Raw genomic sequence first — 23,805 nt, 5'->3', positions numbered from 1 at the left:
GATAGCATCCCTGAGGCATCATCTGCAATGCCAAGTTATGCCATTACATCCTTGCTTCCCACTTCACCTCTCCTAGACCACAAATCTACACCATTTGAGAAAATAAATACAATAATTGTCCAGGTGTTTTGCATGGAAGTTACTTTAGAAGCCAGCTCTCTTTGTGTGGGGCATATTTTTGAGTGTCACAGTAGCTCACCCCTCTGAAAACATCTGAAGACCATACACCACCTAAGTAAATTGATCGGCTTTCTGCTGTGAACATCACATCAACGCCTAATACTTCTCCCTGGCTTTTACAGACCTTTCTCAACGCAGACTAAAGGCACCTTAGAAACCTTGGGTTAGGGCCACTTACCATTTCGCTTTCCTTGGGATTCAGCTGCTGACAGGTAAGTTGGTGTTCACAAGCATCACACCACAGTCACAGCTGAAGAAATGATCTTGGGTTGGCCATGACACACAGCCCTGGCACTACTGGCACTGTGCTGGGAATGGATGATCCCTCAATTCAATCTTAAAAAATTAAAGCAAGCACAAGTCCAAATGGAAAGGTTTCCCTTACATATGCTTCGTTTGTGGCATGAATGTATGAAATAAATACACCTGAAACTGTTCCCTGCTCCCTGGTGTGGCTGCTATCTGCCCTCAAAGCTTCCTTGAAGGTGCTCCAGGGCTCAAATTCCCTTTAGTTCAGCACCCGAGTTTGATGAAGGGGGATCCCCCTGAGATCATCAAAACACTGCAGGGGTAAACTCAAAACAGTAAGGCAGCAATTCCCAAGGTGCCATCAAAAGCCTTGGTTTCAGTTGAAAACCAGAGTGGCGGCACCACCTAGCCACCCTTACTCACTGGCACTGGGGCGAGGGCCAGGTTTCCCTGTGGCCCCCATGCTTCCCTGAGCTCCTTGGGGAGGACAAGGCTTTTTTGGTCCATTTGCTCCAGTCAAGATGGAGAATGACAAATGTCTGACAGTACCTCCCAGGCACAGAGGACACCCCTTCCCAGAAGGAGGACTTTCCTCTTGGATGCAAACCCCTTCTTCCCCTCAGCAAGACAGGCAGAGTGGCGGGCCTGGCTTTTGGGGGAAAAAGTCCTAAATACCCGACAACATTACCACAAACCGAGGGCATTCCCCCCAGCTGCTCCTCTAAATGAGGTGGACAATGAGAACAGAGAAGGCAGACCCCACAGCCAGCCCCAACATGAGGTAAAATGTCATCACCACCCCTGCCGCCTCAGCCAGCTCTTTTGGCACTATCTTGGGGCCATAGATGATGACCAGTGTCCCCAGGTAGCCATTGCTCAGCCCCAACAGCGCTGTGAAGACCACTGGGTAAACATCTTGGTTGAAGACCACCATCTGGATCTGAGCCCGGGGCTGGTAGTTGCTGAGGATAAAAAGAGGGAGGAAGATGGTCCTGAGGAGGACAAGGGTAGGCAGCAGCTTGCTCTTGGGACCAGGCATCTGGATCCAGGCAGTGATCTGCCTCCCACACCAGTCAGCAAAGTTGTACAGGAGGAAACTGGTGAGCGGAGCAAAGTATTTAGTGCTCCATGGGCTTCCCGAAGACTTGCTGACCGACTCGATGTTAGATGAGAGAGAAGGGAAGATGATGATGGAGATGAAGAAGATGTAGAAGAGGCAGAAGCCAAGGAGAGCGGTCTTCTTCAGGATGGGGCGGAGCGGTGGGATGCCTGTGCTTTTTGCAGTGAAGGAGGTACTTGTGGTGCCTTCTGGCTCTGCCTCGTCTTCCGTAGAGCTGTCAGGTGGCACAGTGGCCAGAGAAGGGCTCTCCTCCTGGCTGCTCATGTAATACCTGGAGAAAGAGAAGGAAGAAGATTATTAGCCAAGTGCATGTGGGAGGAACACAAACAGATTTGGAGGGAGCTGGAGAGAAGCTGGCTATGCAGGGATGTCTGCTGGACCCAGTGAAGGTAGTTGCAGTGACCCCTATCACACATCCAGCTCTCACCTTGTAAGGGTAGGTGACACTCAGGGATCCACCACCCCCTCTTCCCCACTGTGGTATCCCTTTCCACCCTCAGTAGTTCACAAAGATGACCCACTGTAGCAGGCATTTGAGGGGGGCAGGTGGCTTCAGGGGTTGCACGCATAAACAAGACCAACAGGTCACGCACATCATGATGCTGCATGATGTTGTAGATACAGATGCCCTACAGGAACCCACCTAGCTGTCTGCTTCCAGTCTATGACTCTCTGCTGACTTCTTGCATTTCAGAAGCCCCCGCATCAGCACCCTCTATCCCCCAGTGAAGCTTGCCAGAAACTCAGCACATGCTGGGCCAGATGCCCAGTTTCAGTCTGTGGTTTCGGTCAAATGCGGAAGTGTGGCTGATACAGCACAGCGCTGGAGCTGAAGCATTCAGGATGCAGGATGGGATACTGGGGGGCGACGGGGCAGAGACTGGTGCAGCAGGTATCCCATGGGTGCCCCCAGCAGCCCTGCTTGGCATTGACAGTCGTAAACCCTCTCAGACCATGAGATGTGGGATGCCCACGGCAGGCAGGTGCACACACCTGGAGTACTCCAACCTGGGAAGGAGGAGGTACATCATGATGCAGAAGACGATGAAGATGTCAGCGGTGAGGAAGTAGGCCAGGGCGCTGTCAGTAACATTGGCTGCTGCAGCCAGGTCTATCAGAGAGGCAACGGCGCTGATGGTGCCACCCATGGCCTGACCTGTGTGAGAGATCAGAGAACTGGAACTCAGTGCCTATAACTGAGCCAGCCTGACTGAGGTGAGTACATCTGGGAGCCATGGAGGTGGCAGTGAGCAACCCACAGCACCTCCAGTAAGGAGGACTTAAATGCAGAGGGAAAAATGAGAGACACAGCAGCATCCTCTTATTAATACCTCCTGGTATGCACAAACCCCTCAGGAAAAGCAGCTCAACCCCTGCCCACATGCTGGTCCCAAACCCAGCTCAGGGTGCAGCTGCACATACCACCTTGTTTCAATTTCCATACCTTGCTGCAACACAGTTATTTGTGGCACTACATCGCAGCCAAGGTCCCATCCTGCATCCCCTTTCAACGCAAACATGGCAGTACACAGGGGTCAGGATGGGACCCAACCTGCTGGGCTTGCATGTGCTGAGTCCTGCAGAGAAAGTCCAAACCCTGCCCACAGCCTAAACCTTGCCTTCCACCAGCACACATATAAACACCTCTTAAACATTCCCCCAGTCAGGAGTTCAAGCCACCAGCAACAGGTACACCATCTTGGGGATGCAGTGACTTCCCCCACTGGGCTACACTCATTAAAACACTCCTGTCTTGGCCCCAGGAAAACTCCTCCAGTTTGATGTTTTCCCCCTTCCCATCTTAGTTCGCCAGCCATTCTGCAGCACATTTATAATGTTATCGAACCTCCAGGGAGCTCATCACTCACAGCTCCCAATATGTCTCTCATCACTGATGGAAACACATGGAAATGCTGAACAGAAAGGAGGAGACAATGCAAAGTCGATGATTCCTCCAACTCCTTCCTCCCTTCTCCCTGCACAGAACAAATAATGAGGTCAAGCTGTCATGCAGGCTGCAGGGTGTTCAACCCCCAGGCAGGCATGGTGAAGGACCGCTGCTCTCCTCTCTCTGATGAGCCCTCAGCACTTTGGTTTATGGGTATTTACAGAAACAAAAGCACCAGCTCATGTGATTGAGTATGTTTCTTCCTCAGCAACTTCCCTTTATCCTTAAGGCAAAGTTATGTTTCTAAAATAAACCCCATGTGACAAAACACCAGATGCAGGAGAGAAAGAAAACCAACTACCCAGCCATAGGATTGTGAAAGAGCAGAATCCCACCAGGACGGCGTGGCCGAGGGACAATAACCTGAGATCAGCGCTTGCAAGTTCCTCATGGGGAAGCAGCTGCTCAGACCAAAGATGCTGCTGGTGAAGACAGTCGAGGCACTACTGACGATGGCCACACAGCCGATAGTGAGGGCAAAGAAGCGGGTGGTCCAGGCAGAGGTGTCGACCTTCACCAGCACCGTGATCACCAGGAAGACAGCCAGCATGACAAAGAGGGAGGACAGGATCCGGACACTGGCGGGCACCCTGGGGACAAGGGGACAGTGACACTCCTGTGTTTCAAACTATAATGTGAAGGTGTGATGAGAGGACACCAACCCCTCTGCTGTGAGAACGATCAAAGAAAAGTGAGGGGAGATGAGGAATAAAAAGTAATTATTTTTCTCAGAAGCCTTTAGATGTCAACACTTTTGCTATCAGCAAGACTAAGTCTATAAGCCCAGCTGAGCTGTACATAGCCATTTCTCCCAGAAATTAGCGCCTGTCTCCATCACTGGAGCAATGTACAGCAGCAGCGATAAAGCCTGCCTGGGAAACACAGCAGGCTGGGTGAAAGCAATCCCAGGCATGGCTACAAGATAATTACTTGTTTGAGCAAGAAAGTTGCTTATCACCTAGCCAGGAGACTGGATGGGCTGGCCTGGGGGCAGGAGAGAGGAGAAAGGGAAAGGGAGAGAGGCAAGGAGCTGGACCAGTAGCTGAGATCTAGAGACTGAGCACACAAACACATTGCCCTTTGCCCACAAATGTGCAGGAACTTGATCTGGGATAAAGAAGGATACAAACAAAGGGATACAGCTGTGTTAGACAGAAGTTAAGCTTGCGATGTGGCACAGATGATCCACTTCTTAAATCAGTGCAGTAACTGGTAGGACTAGAGCAAGGTGTTACTCCTGGCCTGGGTGAGCTCAGCAGCCCTTAGCCAGTCCCCTGATGAACATGACGGCAGTTTGAAGATGAAAGAACATTTGCCAAACAATTAACCAAGGAATTTATTATAAATATATTTACAGTGGTGTAACTCAAAACAACCCCAAGCATGGGTGCTGCTGGTACAGTGCACAGTGCTTCACCCTGCTTCATCTCAGCTGGCTGTGATTCAGGCAGACAGATGAGGAGATTTTGGCCACAAAGAAGGCTGCCCTCATGATGCCCTGTGTACTCCAAAGCTTCCCTTCACAAGGGAAGGGGAAGCTGAGCTGGGAGCCACAGCTGAAGCCACAGAAAGGCAGGAGCAACACAGGCAAAGCTGGGGAGAGCCACAGGTAACGCCTGACCTTGGAATGCAGCAGCACTTACTTGTTGATAAGCAAGAAGTTTCCGATCAGGCACAGCACCGAGGGCACAGTTGAAGCAATGGAGATGTAGCTCTCAAAAAAGTCCTGCCAGGAAAACAAAACAAAATCAACCAACCAACCAACCAAAACCCAAACCCAAACAAACAAGGTGTGGGAGAACAACACATGAATTTCAGTTCCTAAATACAGCATGAGGGGTTATGATGCAGGTGTCCCCCTTCCTGCATTTTAGCACATGCTGCAAAACTGCTCAGGCCAACAGCAGGAAGTGGCCCCCAGGGCTTTTTCATCCTGCAACAGCCATAGAGCCCTGGAATATTTCAGGAAATTAGAGACATAAATTCAGAAGCAAAAATGGTGAAGGAAATACCTGTCTTACTGTCGCACTGCCCACATGGGACAGCACCAAAAATGTGGGCGTCTGAATTTCTCCTGCTGGGTACCGCATCCTGGACAAACCTCATGAACATTTTATCCTATTCTCTGTGAGGGCTGTTTGCTATAAATCAGGACACAATACCTTTAATACTTTTAGCTAACTGCTTTGAAAGTCCGCAATGGCTAGCAAACCTGTGCATCTCTCTCCACACAGCGTGACCAGGACACCATGACTGAGAACATGCTCGAGCAAAAGCAGCCCAAGTGGGGATACAAGGACATTATTTTCACACCCAGTCTCCCTCTCTGTGTGCATAAAACTCATTGAAGAACTATATTGAGACTCAACACATTTATTCCAGGGACTCGTGTATCATTTGAGCAAGCTGGCTGTAGCATCAGTCTATATTCACCAGCTCACCTCGCACAGAGGTCAGGCCGGGCACACAGAAAGCAATAACCACAGCAGAGAGAGAGAGATTTCTTTGCCAAAATTGCAGCCAAATGCTTATATTTTCTGTCCATTTTATGTATTATGCTGTTAAAGCATGTCTGCTCCATCATCTCCCTTGAGGTGCTAAATCTCCTTGGTTTTTTTTCTGCAGGAATCTCAACCAGCAGATAGGGCAATGCTTGCAAAGAGGGTGACCTACATATTCACCCCCACTGCAATGGGTTTACATTTACAGTTTCCTAGCTACAGAGAAGGGGCCACAACACATCTGAGCATAAGAAGGCACTTGGCACATTTTCTCTTCATGTAACTCTCTTTTTTCAGCTTTGCACTGTAGTAATTTTATCAGTTTACAATCACGTTAATTTATTCTTCCCTATGAGGAGCTTTACTGTAAGCAATGAGAAATCTAATAATCACTCCTAGAGGGTCCATATAGACAGAGACATAAATGCCTGCACTTAACAGCACCAGTTTGGCAAAGCAGGAGGCTCAAAGGTCTTCGGCCATACAGTGAATTACAAGAAAAAAACCAAAGCAAAACGCAAAGTTGGCAGTTAAAACTATTACTTATTTACCAACCTACTCAAAACAAACCACCAAACCAGCCTAGGGATATTAAATATACATCCTAGCTAATTTTCTTTTGAGGATGAAAAAAGACTTTATAATGTTTCCACAAAGCAGAAGTGTACATGAAGTAATCTGGCAGAGATGCTGCATTTCAAGCACCCCTGGGGAGACCTTCATTCATTCCCAGCAAATGTGCTCACATCAGTGTTGGGAAGAGAACTGGTGAAGTAGTTAAGAAACTGAGGAGCTTGCATTGCACTGGGAAATTTTATGCTGCCTTAGTTACAATCAAACCTTGCTGGAAAAGAAAAGCCAAGTAGAAGGGTTTCAACTACATTATTTTTGTGAAGAAGGAAAGTCCTTGCACCACATTTTTAATGTAGCAGCAGAATGCAGTGGCAAATTTAATCCATGACCAGAGCAATGGAAAGTATCAGGCGCCATACCTATCTCACCTCTTTGCTCTTGCTCATTAGGTGTTACTCCAGCTCAAATGGTAACTCTTCTTCCTACATGGTTATTTCCACCCGTCACAGACGTGCTTTCAGAGCAAACTGTTGGCTATGCAAGATATACCTAGTTCTTCTTTCTGCTGAGCCCTCCCTGACTGGCCAGCTCCTCTCCTCTGGGCATCCCTTGCTCACAAGGGCCGAGCTCCTTATGGCCACCATGGTTTTAGAGGGGAAACACAAACACCGAAAGACTATCACAGCTTTCCTAGCTAATGACAAATGATAATCCAGAAAGCCAACCTGACATCTTCCTCCTTGTCCAAAGCTGCCTTCCTGCCACCTCTGCTTCTTATGGGTAAAGGTGTCATACACACCTCAGGCATGGAGCCGAGGCACATAGTGGAAGTGTTTGATCCTATATTAACTATAGCAGCTTCAAACACATGCCACGATGCACGCCGTGCACTTGGTACCTTGAAGGAAAACACTAACAAGAACAAAGCACTGCAGTGGTAAATTAGTCATCAGTGGTGGCCAGCACTGCCCACTGCTGTCAAGGTGCTTTTGCAAGGTAGTTTTTACTCTGCTCTAGCCCAGACTCAGCAGCTGGGCTCTTGCCAGGCTGGGAAAGCAATCCAGGCCCATGGTGGTGGCTGAAGGCACCGGAGCGTTACCTGGAGCACAGGGCATGAAATTAGCAGCAGCGAGCAGGCTGGAGCCAAAAGCAGGCTGCCAGTCACAAGCGCGTCTTTCCAGAGTTGAGCTCGGTTTGCAGGTAAGCCCTCCTGCCGCAGCACCGTGGCTCGCCATCCCAGGGGCCAATTGATTTGCTTTTGATAGACTTGACTGCCATGGAAAAGCCAGGTTGCTTGTCTCCAGAGAAGTAAAAACATTGCACCGTGGCCATACAGAAAGACGAGGAACATCTGTTCAGCGAAGTAGTATCCTTTGAACACTTTCTGAAGTGATTATCTGACCAGGAATATAGCTGTGCAAGAGATTTTAGGAAGAATACACCTTGTGATACTTACTCTACTTGAAACCAGTTCTTCGAGAATTGCCTCACATAAGCATGATGTAGACGCAATGAGGAGTGGGTGGGATGCAGGGACTGTGGGAGGACATCATGCCACGTGGTGGCAGAGCACCCTTCATCCCCTTTTTGAGCACCCTTGCTAGCACAGGGACAGTCTATTTATGGTCTTTGGGCACCACAGGCACTTGTTCTCCATCAGTTTCATCCACCTGGTATCTCAATTTATACCAGCACCCTGGTACTTCAGCGTCCTGGTACAAGTACCACTGGTGACACTCTGCTTCCTCCCCATCAAAAACACAGCTGGCTTAACAACTATTAAAATAAAAACAGCCGTGGATGCCATATTAAGAAATCATAGAGAAAACCTGGGCATCACACCTGGCTCTGTGTTTACATACAAATAAAATGTGCCCAAACCACTTGAACAAGCTTGGCAACAGAAAGAGGACACGATGCAGCCTCATCATGCCAATACTTTTTCCAGCCCCAAAGAAATACCATTGCTTTGTCAGGGGGGCACACGGAAATAATCCTGCCATGGCAGCAGGAGCAAGAAAAGGCAGCTTTTGGGGGGAGAAATAAGAGGCCATCAAGCCTGCCACCCCAAGGCCAGCTCATCAGTCACCCCATGACAAGCTCCTCATCCCATATGTCAGAAGCCAGATGTTTATCACTGCAGGAAATACCCCAGTCACATGTGCCAGATCTTGAAGGAAAAGCAGTAAAGCATCCAGGGCGCCTGAGACTATCACAAGCCATGTGGTCCAGGGCTGGTGTTCCTGCAAAGCCCTGCTGCTGTTTCTAATAAATTACAGAGCAAGGGAGAAACCGCCTGAAGCATGCTTGATGCCTTGCCACTGGGCCAGAAGCTAACAGCAGTTCATCTCCCAGCCTGCAGGGAGTTGCAGCTGAGTCCACTGGGGAAGCACAGAGCCCCATGGGGCTTGGGCGCTCACCAAGCGTGAAGGATAGATAGAAAAACAACAGAAAGATTTTTACCTTGCACCATAGAAACCGTCCTATGAAAGGCAGCCTCGCTTAAGGCGCAGGTTAACCTAGATTTTTTAAATGCACCTTAAACTTAGCACTTCAAATACAGGGAAAAGATAGAACAACGTGCTACGCTTTTTGGTTTTAAGCATCTATCTTGTTCTCCCCAGATACACTTCTACCCCTGGTTTGCAGCAGGCAAAACCCCAGAGGTCGTTCACTCACCTTCTGGGAAAATGGAAGGGGAAAAAGAGCAAGTTGGGAAGGAGGTGAGCTTCTTTCAAGGCCTTGGAAGCCGCATACTCACCTGCATATCTGATGCCTGCTGTCCCACGGGGCCTGCCCGATCCGAGCAGTTTTGCAGCTTGTACATCCAGTAGTGCTTTGCTGTGATGAAAAAATTCCAGGGCAGCAGTGACCCAACGCCCAAGAGGAAAAAAATAACATAGGCCCCATGTAAGCGGTCGCTTGGCTTTTGTTGGCTGCATCCGCCCAACAGAGGCTCCTCTGTCAGGGGCTCCTCATCGGGGTGCATAGTGCTGGCACGCTGCAGAAAACAACCACCAGTAGAGATATTACCCATGACGGTTGCAAACTGTTGCCTGCAAGCTGCTGTGTGCGGTTCCCTCCTCCTTTGGCCTGTGATCACCCAGCAAATGCTGGATGAGCGCGCTGAACCAGCTTAGCACAAGGATGTTTGGTCCCCTGGGAGATACAGGAGAAGTCAACTAAGCCATGGCAGAGACTGGCACTGCCACCACAGCACCCATGTTGCCATCCATAATTAATAATTAACCAATCCCTTCAGCCTTGCAAAAGCAGGAAACCTCAGCTCGTGCAGGGCTCCAAAACGATTTAGCTTGTAAACTACCAACGCCATGGGGGTGTGCAGGGAAACGCACGAACTGCAATAACACCATCAGGCTTTCGAAAAATGACTTGTAAACTAATGCACCACCACCAGGCTCTGCAGACCGGCTTGTAAACTAATACAACATCATCAAGGCTTTGTAAAATGACTCATAAACTACCACACCACCACCGGGCTTTGGGAAACGACTTGTGAACTGACGCAACGCCAGCAGGCTTTGCAAGGCGAGCGTAAACTACCATGAACTCCCGCAGCAATGCCGGGCTGTACAAACTGACTCGTAAACGACTACAGCACCGCCAGGCTCTGCAGAGCGGCGCCGCGGCACGGGCTGAGGCAAGTGCAGGGGAAGAGAATAACGCCGGAAATGAGGGGTTTTGCAAAGCGCGTTCGATTTCACGAGGAGGAAGCGCCGCATCCCTCCGCGCACCCAGCCAGCCAGCTACCATCCCATCCCTCCCTGCGCACCCGGGACCCCCCCGCCGCAGCACTTACAGGGGCACCGCACGGCCCCGCCGGCTCCTTTCCCTCCGAGCCAAGCGGACACGGGTCAAGCCGGGCCGGACAGCCCCGCTCCGCCCCGCCGGAGGTGGGGTAGCCCCAGCCCGGCCCGGCCCCGCGGGCGGTGCTGCACGGCGCGGTGGAGGGAGGACGGGATGCGAGGGCGGTGCAGCCCGGCGGTACCCAGGCGCAGTTGCCACTAACTCTCCCCTTTAGTTTTTTTGTCCACTCCCCCTTTTTCCCCATGTTTTAAAACAGTCTTTTACTCTGTTTCACTTCTTGCAGGTGCACGGCAAGAAGCACTGCCCCCCGCCCCCCCCCGGGTTTAGATTAGAAACGCTCTGTTAAAATCAGTGTTAATCACGGCCTAGCTTGTGGCGTAGCAATAGGAACACTTGTCAGGACTTGTTTTTTGGTGGAAGTCACCAAAGCACGCGTGCATCATCCCCTCCTGAGGATGTGAGGGTGGGGAATGAGGAATTCTTCCGTAGAACGAGATGCTGCTTACCTTCCTGCACTGACCACTTCCTGCAATGGCCCATTAGGATGAATTTCACTGTAAAGTCCTCAGCTTCCTCTGAATGACACTTGAACACTCACCTTCAGGGCATCATGGAACTGTGAAGGAAAACTTCATTAGCCTTTTTCCTCTCCCCCACTCTTCATTCCCGTATTCCTTCCCCAAAGATGGGTTTGGCTCCTTGGCAGGTGGGCAGCTACATAGGAAAATTATAAACTGGTGGGACCCCAGCTTTTCTGCAGCCCCGTTACAACCAGATGTGCTTCGACAATTTGTTTGCACTTGTGTTGGCAATTAGTGGAGTTTTATATCTAGGTTTCATGTTGCTAACTGTTTACCTTTAGCCTTCCTGTCTGCTCTAAGATAATGCTTTTTCCTCCATTGCACACATATCCAGCTTCTCTTCGCCGAAGCTAAATAGTCCCTGTTTTTTGCAGAAGGCCCCAAGATGGTCTAGTCTGTATTGTTTTAGCATGTACAACTGCCTATGGGACAAATGCAGACCAACCCAGATACCTCACCTCCCAGCAGCACCAGTGCACACAAAGCTGGCCACCGCCTGGGAGCCAGGGCCAGCCTCCACCCATCTCCAGCCTCGTTGAGCCTTCAAGGAGAACACACCAGACAGCCCAGGACACGCAGATGTCAAAATAGCCCCAGATATATGCATGCTCTATTTTATTTAGTTCTTTTGTGAGCAAAACAAGCAGAAGCCCACGACCAACCCACTGGCAATGTGCTGAAATGGAAAGGCATGAGAGGAGCACATGGGTTTCCCTCCAGAGGTTTCTGCTTGGGATTTTCATTTGCATTGACATGCTAGTCTGGGAAAGCACCTGAGGAGATGGCACAGCCTATCCGAGTCAGTAACTCATCAGCTCAGAGAGATTCGCCTGATATTTCTGACCTGATGCTGTCTATCATGTCAAAAAACCCACTGCTGGAGAACAGCCTCAGATCAAATCAACACAAGAGACCATGACAGCTGAGTAGGGGAAACAAAGACAGTTCACATTTAACTGAAGCCATGAGAAGCCCCCCGAGTCAGTACTACTTGAGAGACCCTCTGCAGCACAGACCTCCACTTGCACTTGCTGCAGATTTTAGGGACACTCCTGTGCCCAAAGCAGGGTTTGGGCTGTTTCCCCTCCACCCCAACCCCACACACAGGTCCTGCGCTGGCCTGGAGTCAAGGCAAGCTGTGAAGGAGCAGGGAAGGTTTCACAATTATCCCAAAGGACTACCAGGCATCCCATAGCACTGCTTGCCCTCACCATGCTGGAGGTGTAATGGAGCAAAGGGCATGTAAGGAATGGTTAAGTGATTGGAATTTGTTAAGTGGGACTTATAGAGAAGGTCCCCCCACTGCTTGGTACAGCTCAACACTTGTATGGAGCAGCTCATGGCATAGCTGAATTGTAAAAGCCAGTGGGACTGGCCTAAAGGAAATTTCCTGAACATGCAATAGGAAATTCAAGAGACCCTGGTGTGGGCTGCTCCAGTGTTCCCAGGCATCCAGCAGAATAAATCTGTCAGCACTTAGTGATGGCATGGCAGTCACTTACGAACCTGTCGTGGGGGCTGAATTCAGTATGTCGACTGCAGAGAAGACTAGGGCCAGCTTAATTTTATGAGGAATTAGAAAGCTGTGTATTTCAATAGGAGATGAAATCAGGCACCAGTTGGTCAAAGTTACCCACAGATTGGGCCCTCGGAAAGATGGGTGTAAAAGGTGCCCAGTGAGAGCAACTTGGAAGATGGAGGTTAAATGAACTAAGATTTGAACAGAAGAAAAAGTTATTACTTCTGAGAAAGTATCTGCCTCAGCATTGTATTTAGAGCTGGAAAGCCCAGCTGGGAGGGTTCTGCATCTTTGCATGGCTCTGGTACAATGGCTGCCATGACAGGGCAGCAACCTCCTCCCTATTTCTTTCACTGGTTGCAGAATACCCACACCTACCTGGAGTAGGAAAAACATTGTCATCTCCTGGTGGCACCTTGTCCCCACAAGCTGAGTGAGGCGAGTGGCCCAGGCAGAGTGGGCAGGGGCAGCAAGCCCTCACCTCTCCCTGCAAACCCTTCTGGCTTTGCTTCCTCTGGCAGAGACAGTGTGATGGAACTAAGGCAGGGAAGCAGCGTGGCAGAGGTGGTCCCAAAGGAGGGGATGGGGCAAGGCAAGGAGGCAGAGGATCAAGGCAGAGTTTGGAGGACAAGATGCCCAAGTTACAGACCGCAGCTCCGTACTGTTTCCCCCTCTCAAACTAGGCACCCTGGTCCTAGTTCTTGCTGGAAGGGACATTGCTTTCTGCAGGATATCCCACAAGGAAGAAAATGAACTGCTTGAGATGGTGCTCTAGCCCATAAGACATGGTTGTAGCACTAGTCCCTGCCTTGTAATCACCCATGCGAGGCAAAAACAAACCATAAATCAATTGCTACAGCTTACCTCTATTAGGGACTCTGACAGCAACATCCTCTGCTTTTGGCACTGGCACGCCTGCAGCGTCTGACCCAAAAACAGGTTGAAGGGATGCTCACAGAGATCCCTATGCTGAAGCTGCTGCTCAAGCTGAATCCAAATCCCTGGAGATGCCAAACCCAGCAGGAACTCATGAGTGATGAACACAAGAGAAGTGAGCAGATTGGGTTTTGTGGTTTTTGGGTTTTTTTATTAGACTAGGAAATATAATTTATTGCATAAAAATTAATTTGTTACAATAGGAATGCTAAACTTTATTTACAGTTCTTTAGTTTACAGAATAAACAGATGCAGTTTTAGAGGATGCCACTAGGCCCATCCCCCGGACATATAAATATGGGAACAGATTGTGGAGCAAGAGACGGACACTGCCAGCATGACACGGATCATGGGATTGCCTTTGCCAAAACGCCTGGGCAGACAAACCCCCAGTCACGAAGGGAGGCATGGAGGGCTCCTGGGAGCTGGCTCCCATGGGAGCTGGGCAGCAGGCACTCAGAGGACCAGGGTGAGGAGCAAACCCCGCCTCCTCCTGTTCTGCTTCTAGTGCAGGTTCCCTGGTCTGAAAACTGGGGAGAACCTCCCCAAACATGCATGTCGGTAAATCCAGGAGGCTGCTGCCTGCCAGAAGGAGAAGACGAGCACAGACAGATGGGGATGGAGGCAGAGGCACCCACAGGTGGGAGGGATGGATGGACGGATGGGTGCACATGCCAGCGCAGTGATCCATGAACCAGAGACAGTGGGAATGAAAGTGAGAGAGATTCAGATGCAACCCGAAAGAAGAGCATCTCATCTCACAGAGAGCACCCCAGCACTGAGAAAGGAGCCCTATAAAATGCCAGCAGCTGGTTTGATCCATTAGTTCTTCACTTCTTTCCAAATTTGCTTACTCCGCCTCGGCTCAGAGATGGGGTGTCAGAAACCAGATGATAAAATGCAACCTAAAGGAAGGACAAAACCCTTCCCACGTGACACAGGAGCTCACCCAGCAGAAGTCTTTCCATCTAGCACAGAGGAAAGAGATCCCCTCTCTCCCACAACCTTGAAAACCCAGAAAGGAATCCCAGAGACCCCAAAGTACAACAGGGCTCTACACTTCCCATCACTGCTTCAAGAGCTGCTGAGAGGAATCTTCCCTGTGCCCAAGCAATACTGAAAACTGCTCCCGAGCCACCCTTCAAAGGTGATGCTCTCAGTCACAGCATGGCTCCCCAAGTCCTGAGTTTGCTCAAGGGTGCTGCAGGATGCTGCATGCACCCTGTAACACCATACCAGGGCTTTGCAGCCAGGGCACTGCTCATCACAGCCAAAGCAGGACCTGCTCTCAGACCCTGCTCTTAATACTTCCACTGATGGAGATTCCATAGCCTTGCCGCGTGATCTAGTCTAATCCTTTTATTCATTTATTTATTTTTAAACAGACATTTCTAAGATATAGCACTCGCTGAGTAACTATTTCTATCTGCAAGCAATCTAAATTTTTACCTTCATTGAAAGACCGTACCTTTGCAAGACACTTTGTTCCTGCCTACCCCTTGATGACTTTCTGTTCATCCCACAACTTCTCCATCATTATAAAAGGTCTATTACAGGGAAAAAAATAAAAAGGAGCTGCAATGAGAGGATGGAAATCCTATCACTGCTCATGACGCTGTCCCTCTCATGAAAATGCTCAGCCTGGCTTGCAACTTGGAGATACCAAGGTCTCCCTCCCCGAATCCCTGCTGAAATACCGCATCAAAAAACAGGCGTGAGCACATGGACCCAAAACCAACACAGTTTGCATGGGGCTACATCCTGGCCCGCCAACCCTCTGCTCTCCCTGGGACCCTGGCACAACCTGCTCATCACCTCCTTCTGACCACCAGGCCCAGATTTGGGGTGCTCACTACAAAAACCCTGGTGGGTTTAAAACATTTGGCCTTTGGCCTGTGGGTTGGTGTAGGGCTGAAATCTTTGGTTTGTACTGAAGTTATGTAAATGAAGGTGTAGTCATCCTAAAAAGCTCCCCCAAACGATGCCAGGGAAGAATTCGTTAAAAACACCAATATCCAGATGCACTTCCCCCCTGAACCCTAAATGCAGGGCAGAACCCCTCACTCATCCTTGCAGGCAGAGACGACCCCTTGCTCCAGAGGCACTGCTGCTGGGGAAAGGGGAGTTTGCAAGGAAAAAGTCTTGGGGAGAGTCTCAGCTGGCCCTGAACCAGAGGGGCGTAGAGGCACTTTACCCTACGGACTCCCCGGGGGTCCCAGGACATGTAAACATGTGTTGCTCCATGATTTTCCCTACAAAAGTGTGTTCATTTAAATCTCTTTGCCACCCCAACCATGGCAACGCTCTTGCTCTCACACGCACACAAAAAAAGATTTATAAATCTTTTTTTTAATTTTTTCTTTTTTTTTTTTTTAAAAAAAGGACTCATCCAAAGATCTGGATAATAAATTATTTGCGTTTCCTAAGAAACTTTTTTTTTTCCTTTTTTTCTTTCTTGTTTGCCTGTTAAGCTGTCTGAAGCTTTTGCCAGAAGCAAGCCATTCGACTAGATTGTACTTCATCCCTTCAACGCAGAAATGCTATTAAAGGAGGAGCAGGGGAACCCAAACAAAGAAGGAGAAGGAAAGCCCCCATCCCAACTCGAGAAGCCCTAATTCCTCCCCATGCCATGAGGAGAAGGAGGAAGAGGAGGAAGAGGAATGCTGCGTAACACTTGAATTCCATGTAAACGCTGAGGATGGGTCTCTAAGGCTGACAGTGATGCGGGGAGGGAGGGAGAAGTGACGGCCTCAGCCCTTCCTCACTCATCTGCTGCCTGGGGATGGATGTGCCTCCCCCTGCTGTCAGGGAAGGGTCCCCCCCTCACCCCCTGTTTCATCCTCCTGACCCGCCAGCCATGGGGAGCATCATCAGCAGTCTCCCTCTGTGGCCATGACCACCAGCATCTCACTCTTGCCCATCTCTTCTAAGGCACTGGCCAAGGTGTTGAGATCACCATCGTCTTGGTGCTTGGCTTCCCATAAGTCCAAGAGCACCCCGGTGGGGCTGGCTTTGGTGGCAAAGTAGTTCAGATACCTGCAAAGGGGAAATAGAGAGAAAGTCCATGTTGGTGCAGTGCCCTTCAGGGATGAAAGGAAGGAACATGCTGGAGCAGCAAACCTGTTTGCAAGATGAACGCTGATGGAAATGGCATAACGCAAATGCCAAAGCCCTTGAGAAACTATCTTCAATTTTTACACAGAGCTGGCATTCATGCAAAAGCAATGTAACCTTTGTTTTGCTGAAATTACCCTTCCTTCCTTTGGTCCTCGGAGTTGAACCCAGACAGGAACAGCACAAGCATGGTCCCACATAAATTACACAACAAACCCATGACAGTGGCACAGATTGATGCATGGATATAGATGGGTATATATTAAATCTGTACTTATGGGGCAGACCTATATAGGTGGACATAACCTAGCTGGATGCCTTCAGCAGGGAGGGAGGGCAGAGTGAAGCGCCTATGCCTGGGCCACAGGAGGGGAAAGCAAAGCATGCAGAGACCCACCGGTCCATGGAGAGCTTCTGGGCAAGAAGTCTCCAGTCATTTCCTCTGGAGTTGGGAGCATCTAGGCTGTTGCAGATCTTCTGCCGGATGGAGAGGGGGATCTTGAAGGCATAGGGTCCCAGCTGGGTGGTGGTGGTGTTGGTACCACTGTGGTGGGAACGGAGGGTGTCAAAGGAGCTGGCATGCTGCAAGGCGAAGAACAGGGGGAGATGTTGCAGCACAGGGCGGCTCCTGAGCATGACCCTGTGCTGTTCCCCCACCTCCCCACCACTCACCTCTCCCAGCATGATGTGGAGCTGGAAGATCTGCCCTTCCCCTTCCACCTGCCGGACACAGATCTTGCAGGTGAGCTCAGTCGAGGCCTGGCTGTACCTCTCCAAGGTGAAGGTGCAGTGCAGGGCTCGCTGGCTGCCGCTCCAGATGTGATAGAAAGGGATTTCCTGAGGACCAGGGAAGCACAAGCTCAGTGAAGGCTCCAGGAGATCCCTTGGGAGATTCTACTCCCTCCAGCCACCCCGTGCAGATAAGATGGGACAGAGGAACCCTACAGACAGCATCCCACCAGAAAAGACCTGAAAACCAGTCCCACTTCCTCCATCCCTGGGGGAGACAACTTTGGAGACAAGACCAGGGCACTCACAACCCCACGGAGCCTGGCTGAGGATGGTGTCCCCAGTCTGGGACCTCAGCTGGCCTTGCCTCTACCCCTTACCTGGTACTTGGCCAGCAGCTTGCTCCTCCATAGTGCATGGGGGATGTCATGGATGGAGAGACGCAAGTTGTGGTAGCTGTCCTTGAAGGGCAGGGGCTTGGGCTCCTCCAGCAGGTACCCACCCAGTGTGCGTTCCAGCTCCAGCACCTCCTGGAGGCAATACGACAGGCAGAGTGAGACCATATGAAAAGCAGGGGCTGCTCCTCTCCTCCCTCCATACCCAAAGCTAAGTATGTTCCTGACAAGAGGAGCCAGCAGCAGCAACAAGCCCAGACAGGAAAGCAGCCTTTGCCACCCCGACAGCTGCTCTCCAAGAACTTGCCAACTCATCTCACATGCCAGCGCCACCTACAACTTGAAGTTTATAATGTGAGAATCAGTATATGCCTCTGTACTCCTCAGACAATGCAAAGGTCCAACACAGAGGTCAGGCACTCTTTTAAAGAGTGCCATCCTATTTGTTTTTAACACCATCCCACTATTATACCAGCAGCTCTTAGGAGAAAAATTCAATCCAGGGGCCAAAATGTTGCCTGCATCTCCACCTAGAGGCACTAAAGCAATCCTGACGCCACAGAACAAGTCACAGGGAATTAAACAGCCACTGCACCAGTGGTCCGTAATTCAAGCTTCCCATTTTGCACTCGATGTTACCTATGTCACAAATACCTCCCAACTAGGAGAGAGACGTGTCTCCATGCAGGAATAACAGGATCTATAGAAAAATGATGCAAATCACAGCAGCTTTTTCTGTGTGGGGGAGAGAAACCTCAGCCCGCAGCAGCAAAACCTCTCACGTAATCTCTGCAGAAAGGGAGCCCAGTACAGGAGCTAAGCAACACCCTCATTGTTTCCTTTGGAGAGGGTGAGGAAGGACAGGGAAAACAGTAAACATGCTTATTACTTCACTGTGGTCACTTTGCAGGCAGTTGCATCAGGTTGTCTGCTCCCTGGGGCCAGGCCATCCTGAGAGGCACCAGGCAGCATCTTGCCACCAGCACAAACAGCTTTGGGAAGCAGGGGCAGCCCGCACCAGCGTCACAAGGTAAGGTTACCTTCAGAGCATCTGGGGTGTCCTCTAAGCAGTACACCTTGAGGCTGTACTCCAGGGAGGTGCAAACGGTGGGGGCAAAGATCGCCAGCTGGAGCCTCTTGATAGCTGACCTGGAGTAGGACTCTCCAACAAAGACATAGGTGCCAAGCTGGTCTAGCAAAATGTGGCAAGACTTGGCTTCCAGCTGGCAGTAGCAGGGAGTATTGAGGGTCTCTTCATCCAAGGTCACAACTTCCTGCAGCGAAAGATGGGAAACCAAAGATGGGGGTCAGCACATCATCCAGGGGGGTGTGTCTTGCAATGCTCATGGTCATTACTGACTACAGGGCCTGGCTTCCCACCTTACCTCCCAGTTTCCCTGGTTGGACTGCGTTTTCAGCTGGTAAATCCAATCTGAGGAGCCAACATCGGCACAGTGGGGAATGGTGAGGACAACAGGGCGACACAGGAGCAAGCCAGTAGGTCCACAGGTCACCACTGGGCTCAGTACTGTCTGAGTGCCTTCGGAGGGCAGGCTGGGGAGGGGAAAGGGGATACTGGTTGGAAAGAAAGCCTCACAGCAACCAACAAAAAGCAGAAGCATGGGCGGCAAGTTGTGACTTACAGGGCACTCTCTGCCTTGTTGAGGACCAGGTACATCTCGTAGAACTTCCCCTGGGGGATGGCACCATGGGGCACCAGCAGGCTCACCCCTAGCATGGAACACACAGGCATCAGTCACAAAACAAAGGAGAAAGAACCAGGGAGAAACCACCCCTCTACCCCAGCTGGCGAGCACAAGGACACGTGATAGGGCAGCCCAGAGCACCCCAGGAGAAACACCTCTAGATGTTCCTCAGCTGCACTGCTTACGCAGAGGAGCCAGGCCACTGCAGTAGGAAGCAAAACCCCAGGTTGCATGTTTTTGCAAGGAACTGGCCCTGGGTCAATAGCAAGGTCAGCCAGCCAAGTCCCAAGAGACTTTGACCTCCAGCTTGAGAAGCTGGACCTGGGAATGTCTTGCTGCCTTCCTTCCCTAAGCCACCTTTGGGGTAGCAAGGGGTTGCTCATGGCAGGCAAGTCTGCTGGGACAAGAACAACTCCTTGATCATTCAGCAACCAGACATGCCCTACTCCCCAGCCTGGGGCTTACCAGTGCCTGGAATGGCGAGCCTTCCCCCCAAGTAGCCAAACGTGCCACTGGCACTGTTGCCATGCTCCCGAGGCAAGCTGAGGAGATGCTGGGAACCCAGGGCTTTGCTCCGCGTGTTCACAAAGTGGCTGTCCCTGGTGTTGTCCCCTGGGTAGGTGCCGGTGGTGGGGAGCCCTCCGAGCAGGTCTGTCCCCTCATGGAGCCCTGGCGAGGAGGTGGCGGTAGAGGAGTTGTACACCTTGATCTTAAGGCTGGGAAGAGGGTCAAGCAGGGGGGAGTTGGTCATGGGGATCTTGTCTGAGGAGTCCTGCAGGGCGTACATGGGGCCACGGTACACCCCAGCGCTGGCTGTCAGGTCTGGCTGCATTGAGGGGTGCAGCAGCTGAGGGTTGTCTGTGGGAGGAGGAAACACAGTTGGGATGAAGATGGCAGTGGAAACAAGAGGACATAAAAGCATTGCTTGACTGGAAGAGGTGCCTCCATGCCCAGCAAGGGATAGCGTGTGCACAGGAGTTACAGTGGGTAAACTTCTGGCTACATCTGCCTTCCACCACTTGGAAGGGTACTGCTGAGCATCACGACTGAGTGAGAACACTGAGTAACCTACAGTAAATATCTACCATATTTGCTTTGCAGATGCTTTTCCCTGGCTTCCACCATCAACACCTGACCACCTCCATGGAGTCCTCATCCTTGAAATACCAGCACATTCCCTTAGAAAATTAGGGCTGGGGTCCGCTGGGGACCTGCCCCCTACTGTGATTTGCAGCACGACTTTCTTTCTACCTGGGCTTGAGCTAGTGAGCAGGACCTGCATGGAATGTAGCTCTTACCATGCCGGGAGGTCTTGAAGTTGACAGGGTGGAAGCCTCCGGTCAGGGCAGCTGATGAGTCTGTGATGTCTGTGTCAAAATCCCGGCATCTCCTTCGGTACACCACCACCCCCACAGCCATGAGGATCACGATGAAGACAAAAATGGCCACCACCAGCCCGGCATACAGGGCCACATCACCTGTGGCCTCCAGCACTGGAAGAGATTAAAAAAATGGAGGTGAAAAAAGGAGCACCAGAAATGCACATCGACACACCAGTACTCCTCAACTCTACCACTAACTCAAGACACAAGCACAAAAGGGAAGATGTGTACTGGGCCTGCCTGGAAAAGCTGTGCCAGGAGGATGGAGGGTGTTCCCTAAGAGCAGTCCAGAAGTCAAGAGTGATGCCAGAGAATGAGATGGAGGTGAACCCCTCAAACCTTTGGAGGACACTTTGCCACAGCTCATGCAAACTTTACTGGAGCACCAAGAATCACAGAAACACTAGGTTTGTGCAGGTCATATTTGTGAAGCTATCAACCGTCATATCCCACACAGAGACAACCCTGAGGAGTAAATGCAAGGCCTATCCAATGCATCTCATATATATGTACTTGAGCTATGCATCCAACTGGAATGATTGAGTGTCACTGTATCTATATAGACACCTCTCAGCTTTCCCACCTTCCCTTCCCCTGCCACAAGGCTCTTGATCTTTAAATGACTGGCATAGCTTGAATATATTTGCTCAGAAAGAAGAGGGATGAAGAAGGAAGGCAGAGCATTGGAAAGCCTTCAGCACTAGGAGCTGAGCATGCACAACCCATCCTTCTCTCCTTCCTCCCTCCATGTTTGCTCACATATCTTGGTTTCTATAGTTTTGTGCTGGAGTGAAGCCCTGTCCTAAGCCTGATGATCTCAGACATGTTAGGACTATGCCACTTCCGGGAGGTGTCACCTTGTCCCTGAATTCATCCATCTGGATGCAAGAAACAGGAACCCTGATGCACCCTGGGAGCCCCCCAACTCAAGGAAGGGAGTCCTCATAGTGGGGTGACGATGCCCAGAGTATCTCTGGTGGCATGACACTGTCTGCATTGTGGTGCACCCAAGAACTGCAAGCAGGAAAAGGGTGACGGGAACAGGGATGCAAAATGGGTCATATTTATAGCTTCAAGCAGAGCACATGATTTAATATACACAGGAGTTCTGGGATGGCCTTTAGTTGCTCTCTCTTCCCACCCTGTGCTTGCATAGCTGCTGAAGAACCCTACCATGGATGCAACAGAATAAAGCCAAAGCAATGCTGCACAAAGAAACAAAATGGCCATGAAATGAGCACTTACGGTGGCTTTTGGGTTCGCTTAGAACTCTCTTATCTGTTAGGAAAAAAAAAGTTAGAAAACAAAAGGTGAAGGTGGTGATGGTGTGATGGGGATGACATGAAACAGAAGGCTGGGAGGGTAGAAGCCAGCCCAGGGAGCATGAGGAGCCTCAGCATAGTGGGGAAGAAGTGGAGAGCAGCACCATTCCCTGGGGCATGGAGAAAGCCAAGTAGAAGTGCGGTGATGAGGATATGTCCATGCCCAGCCAGCCCCTGGGATGCATGATCCCACTAACACGACTTTGGGCATTTCTGGCCATAGCAACATTAAAGGGGACAGTGGTGTCACACAGCAGCAGGTGGCAGCATCAGCTGCTCAGCTTTCAGTGTGCCCACTCAGCACAGCAGCACCATTATCATCATTACTGAGCTGCTGCAGAGCTCTTACCAAGCAGTGACCCAGGTCAGACGTTTTTATGGTGGGGCTGAGAAACGCTCCTAGCTTGCCCCCACTAACCACCACCAGCCTTATTTCAGCAGAGACCCCAACGTAGAACCATTTCAGAAGGCTTGGTGGGACATACAGATCCCACAGAACTCCCCAAACCTTTCTTGCCACCAGGTGAGAACTAACTTTTGAAGGGGTGAGTGTGGTTAAAAACATTGTTAAAGGCACAATTTAAAAACCAGGTGTAAGCAACGCTGCTGCTTGCCCCATCAATTTTGGGGCACAACCAACAACAACATGGCCAAGTGCTAGGGCAACACAGCCCCCAGCATCATCTACAGCACTGGTCCCTGCCCTCCTGCCCACATACTCACTCTGTAGGCAGAGCCCATCGGTGCAGTTTTTGGAGTCAAGCAGCACGCCACTGCAGTCCTTGCCGCCGTTGCGGGGAGCCGGGGCAGCACACTCACGGCTGCGCCAGTGGGTGCATTCAGTGCTGCACGCTGACCACTTGCTCCACTCTGTCCATGCACCATCCACTGCAGGCCACAAAACACAGGCACATCAGTAAACCCCTTGGCATGGCTTCAGGGCTCATTCCCCAGAGCTGGAATGTCTCTGTTAGCAGAAAGGTAACCATGCCCATCTCAGGGCTTCCAGAGACCTTCAAGGGAGCATTATCCCAGCAAACCAAGCCCCACTACTATCTGAGGCAACTAAGCTGTACCTCTACAAATATCTCCAGATCTTTCAAGTCTCAGCACACTGAAAGATGCTTTGGACTGGTCTCCTGAGCCCCTGTGTCCTTGGGGTGCACTGGGAGCACAAGCGGACTGTGCAACTGGGCAGACAGGCAGTGTGAGCAGGCCAGTTTCTGAACCCACCTTACCTGGGCAGAGGGTGGTGCAGGTGATTTTCTGGAAAGGCTGCCCGTCACAGAAGGAGCCACCGTTCAGTGGCGCGGGGTTGGTGCACGTCCGGGTGCGCTTCTGCCAGCCCCGGCCACAGCGGTTGTTGCAAGGAGACCACTCGGACCAGGTGGACCAGCCACCATTCACTGCAAGAGGAGATGGACAGCATTAACACATCAACAGAGGTCAAGCCCATTTAAGCAGGGACTGGAGGTAACCCTAGTGTTCACTAGGTCCTCTGTTCTTACATCTTCCACGACACCCTGGAGCACCTCACCCTCATGAAAAGTAAATCATGAGACTCCTTCTCATGTCACACACCCCATGTACAAAGTGCTCAAGCCTCTTTGGTCCCTTTTCCACTTTATGTTTGGCCACAGCAGATCTTTGGTTCTGTAGCAAAGTTTAGCCAAATGCAGCTTTCCAGCTGGGTCTAACCCCTACTCACTTTCGTACACAAAC

At 50.7% G+C, this 23,805-nt stretch overlaps 2 protein-coding genes across 5 annotated transcripts in view; both read right to left on the bottom strand.

The window, feature by feature from the left end:
- Nucleotides 1-589: 589 nt before the first annotated feature.
- On the bottom strand, nucleotides 590-10,453 carry SLC29A3 (solute carrier family 29 member 3). Its single transcript, XM_061373910.1, has 6 exons — nucleotides 10,392-10,453; nucleotides 9,333-9,572; nucleotides 5,141-5,223; nucleotides 3,861-4,087; nucleotides 2,543-2,705; nucleotides 590-1,820 (listed from the first exon to the last, which is right to left on the bottom strand). The coding sequence occupies exons 2-6, from the start codon at nucleotides 9,558-9,560 to the stop codon at nucleotides 1,151-1,153; spliced, it is 1,371 nt and encodes a 456-aa protein (XP_061229894.1). The 5' UTR covers nucleotides 9,561-9,572; nucleotides 10,392-10,453; the 3' UTR covers nucleotides 590-1,150.
- A 3,111-nt stretch (nucleotides 10,454-13,564) lies between these two features.
- The window catches only part of UNC5B (unc-5 netrin receptor B), a 58,401-nt gene continuing 48,160 nt past the window's right edge, over nucleotides 13,565-23,805 (bottom strand). For 3 of the 4 annotated variants that reach the window (XM_061373909.1, XM_061373907.1, XM_061373906.1), the window contains exons 6-17: nucleotides 23,322-23,489; nucleotides 22,807-22,971; nucleotides 22,007-22,039; nucleotides 20,678-20,872; nucleotides 19,845-20,237; nucleotides 19,317-19,404; nucleotides 19,059-19,227; nucleotides 18,714-18,947; nucleotides 17,659-17,808; nucleotides 17,222-17,386; nucleotides 16,947-17,131; nucleotides 13,565-16,471 (exon numbers count right to left, since the gene is read on the bottom strand). In XM_061373909.1, coding sequence (XP_061229893.1) covers nucleotides 16,306-16,471; nucleotides 16,947-17,131; nucleotides 17,222-17,386; nucleotides 17,659-17,808; nucleotides 18,714-18,947; nucleotides 19,059-19,227; nucleotides 19,317-19,404; nucleotides 19,845-20,237; nucleotides 20,678-20,872; nucleotides 22,007-22,039; nucleotides 22,807-22,971; nucleotides 23,322-23,489 — 2,111 coding nt within the window. In that variant the 3' untranslated portion in view covers nucleotides 13,565-16,305. The remainder of the gene's footprint in view (nucleotides 16,472-16,946; nucleotides 17,132-17,221; nucleotides 17,387-17,658; nucleotides 17,809-18,713; nucleotides 18,948-19,058; nucleotides 19,228-19,316; nucleotides 19,405-19,844; nucleotides 20,238-20,677; nucleotides 20,873-22,006; nucleotides 22,040-22,806; nucleotides 22,972-23,321; nucleotides 23,490-23,805) is intronic. The other variant, XM_061373908.1, reaches the window with a different exon arrangement.

The sequence above is a fragment of the Neopsephotus bourkii genome, unplaced genomic scaffold (genome assembly GCF_033783945.1).
Source record: "Neopsephotus bourkii isolate Nb327-2 ecotype Australia unplaced genomic scaffold, CSIRO-AGI_Nbou_v1 NB_1634, whole genome shotgun sequence".
Classification (NCBI taxonomy): domain Eukaryota; kingdom Metazoa; phylum Chordata; class Aves; order Psittaciformes; family Psittacidae; genus Neopsephotus; species Neopsephotus bourkii.
Note: the sequence above shows the minus strand (reverse complement) of the source record. Positions and strands in the feature narration are given on the sequence as shown.

What these genes read in the sequence shown, in the direction of transcription:
- SLC29A3 (XM_061373910.1), bottom strand. Translation starts at nt 9,560, where the DNA reads ATGCACCCCGATGAGGAGCCCCTGACAGAGGAGCCTCTGTTGGGCGGA. An exon ending in AGCAGGCATCAGATATGCAG is followed by an intron (nt 5,224 to 9,332) that starts GTGAGTATGCGG and finishes TTTTCCTGGCAG; the next exon opens with GACTTTTTTGAGAGCTACAT. An exon ending in CTTGCAAGCGCTGATCTCAG is followed by an intron (nt 2,706 to 3,860) that starts GTTATTGTCCCT and finishes TCTCTCACACAG; the next exon opens with GTCAGGCCATGGGTGGCACC.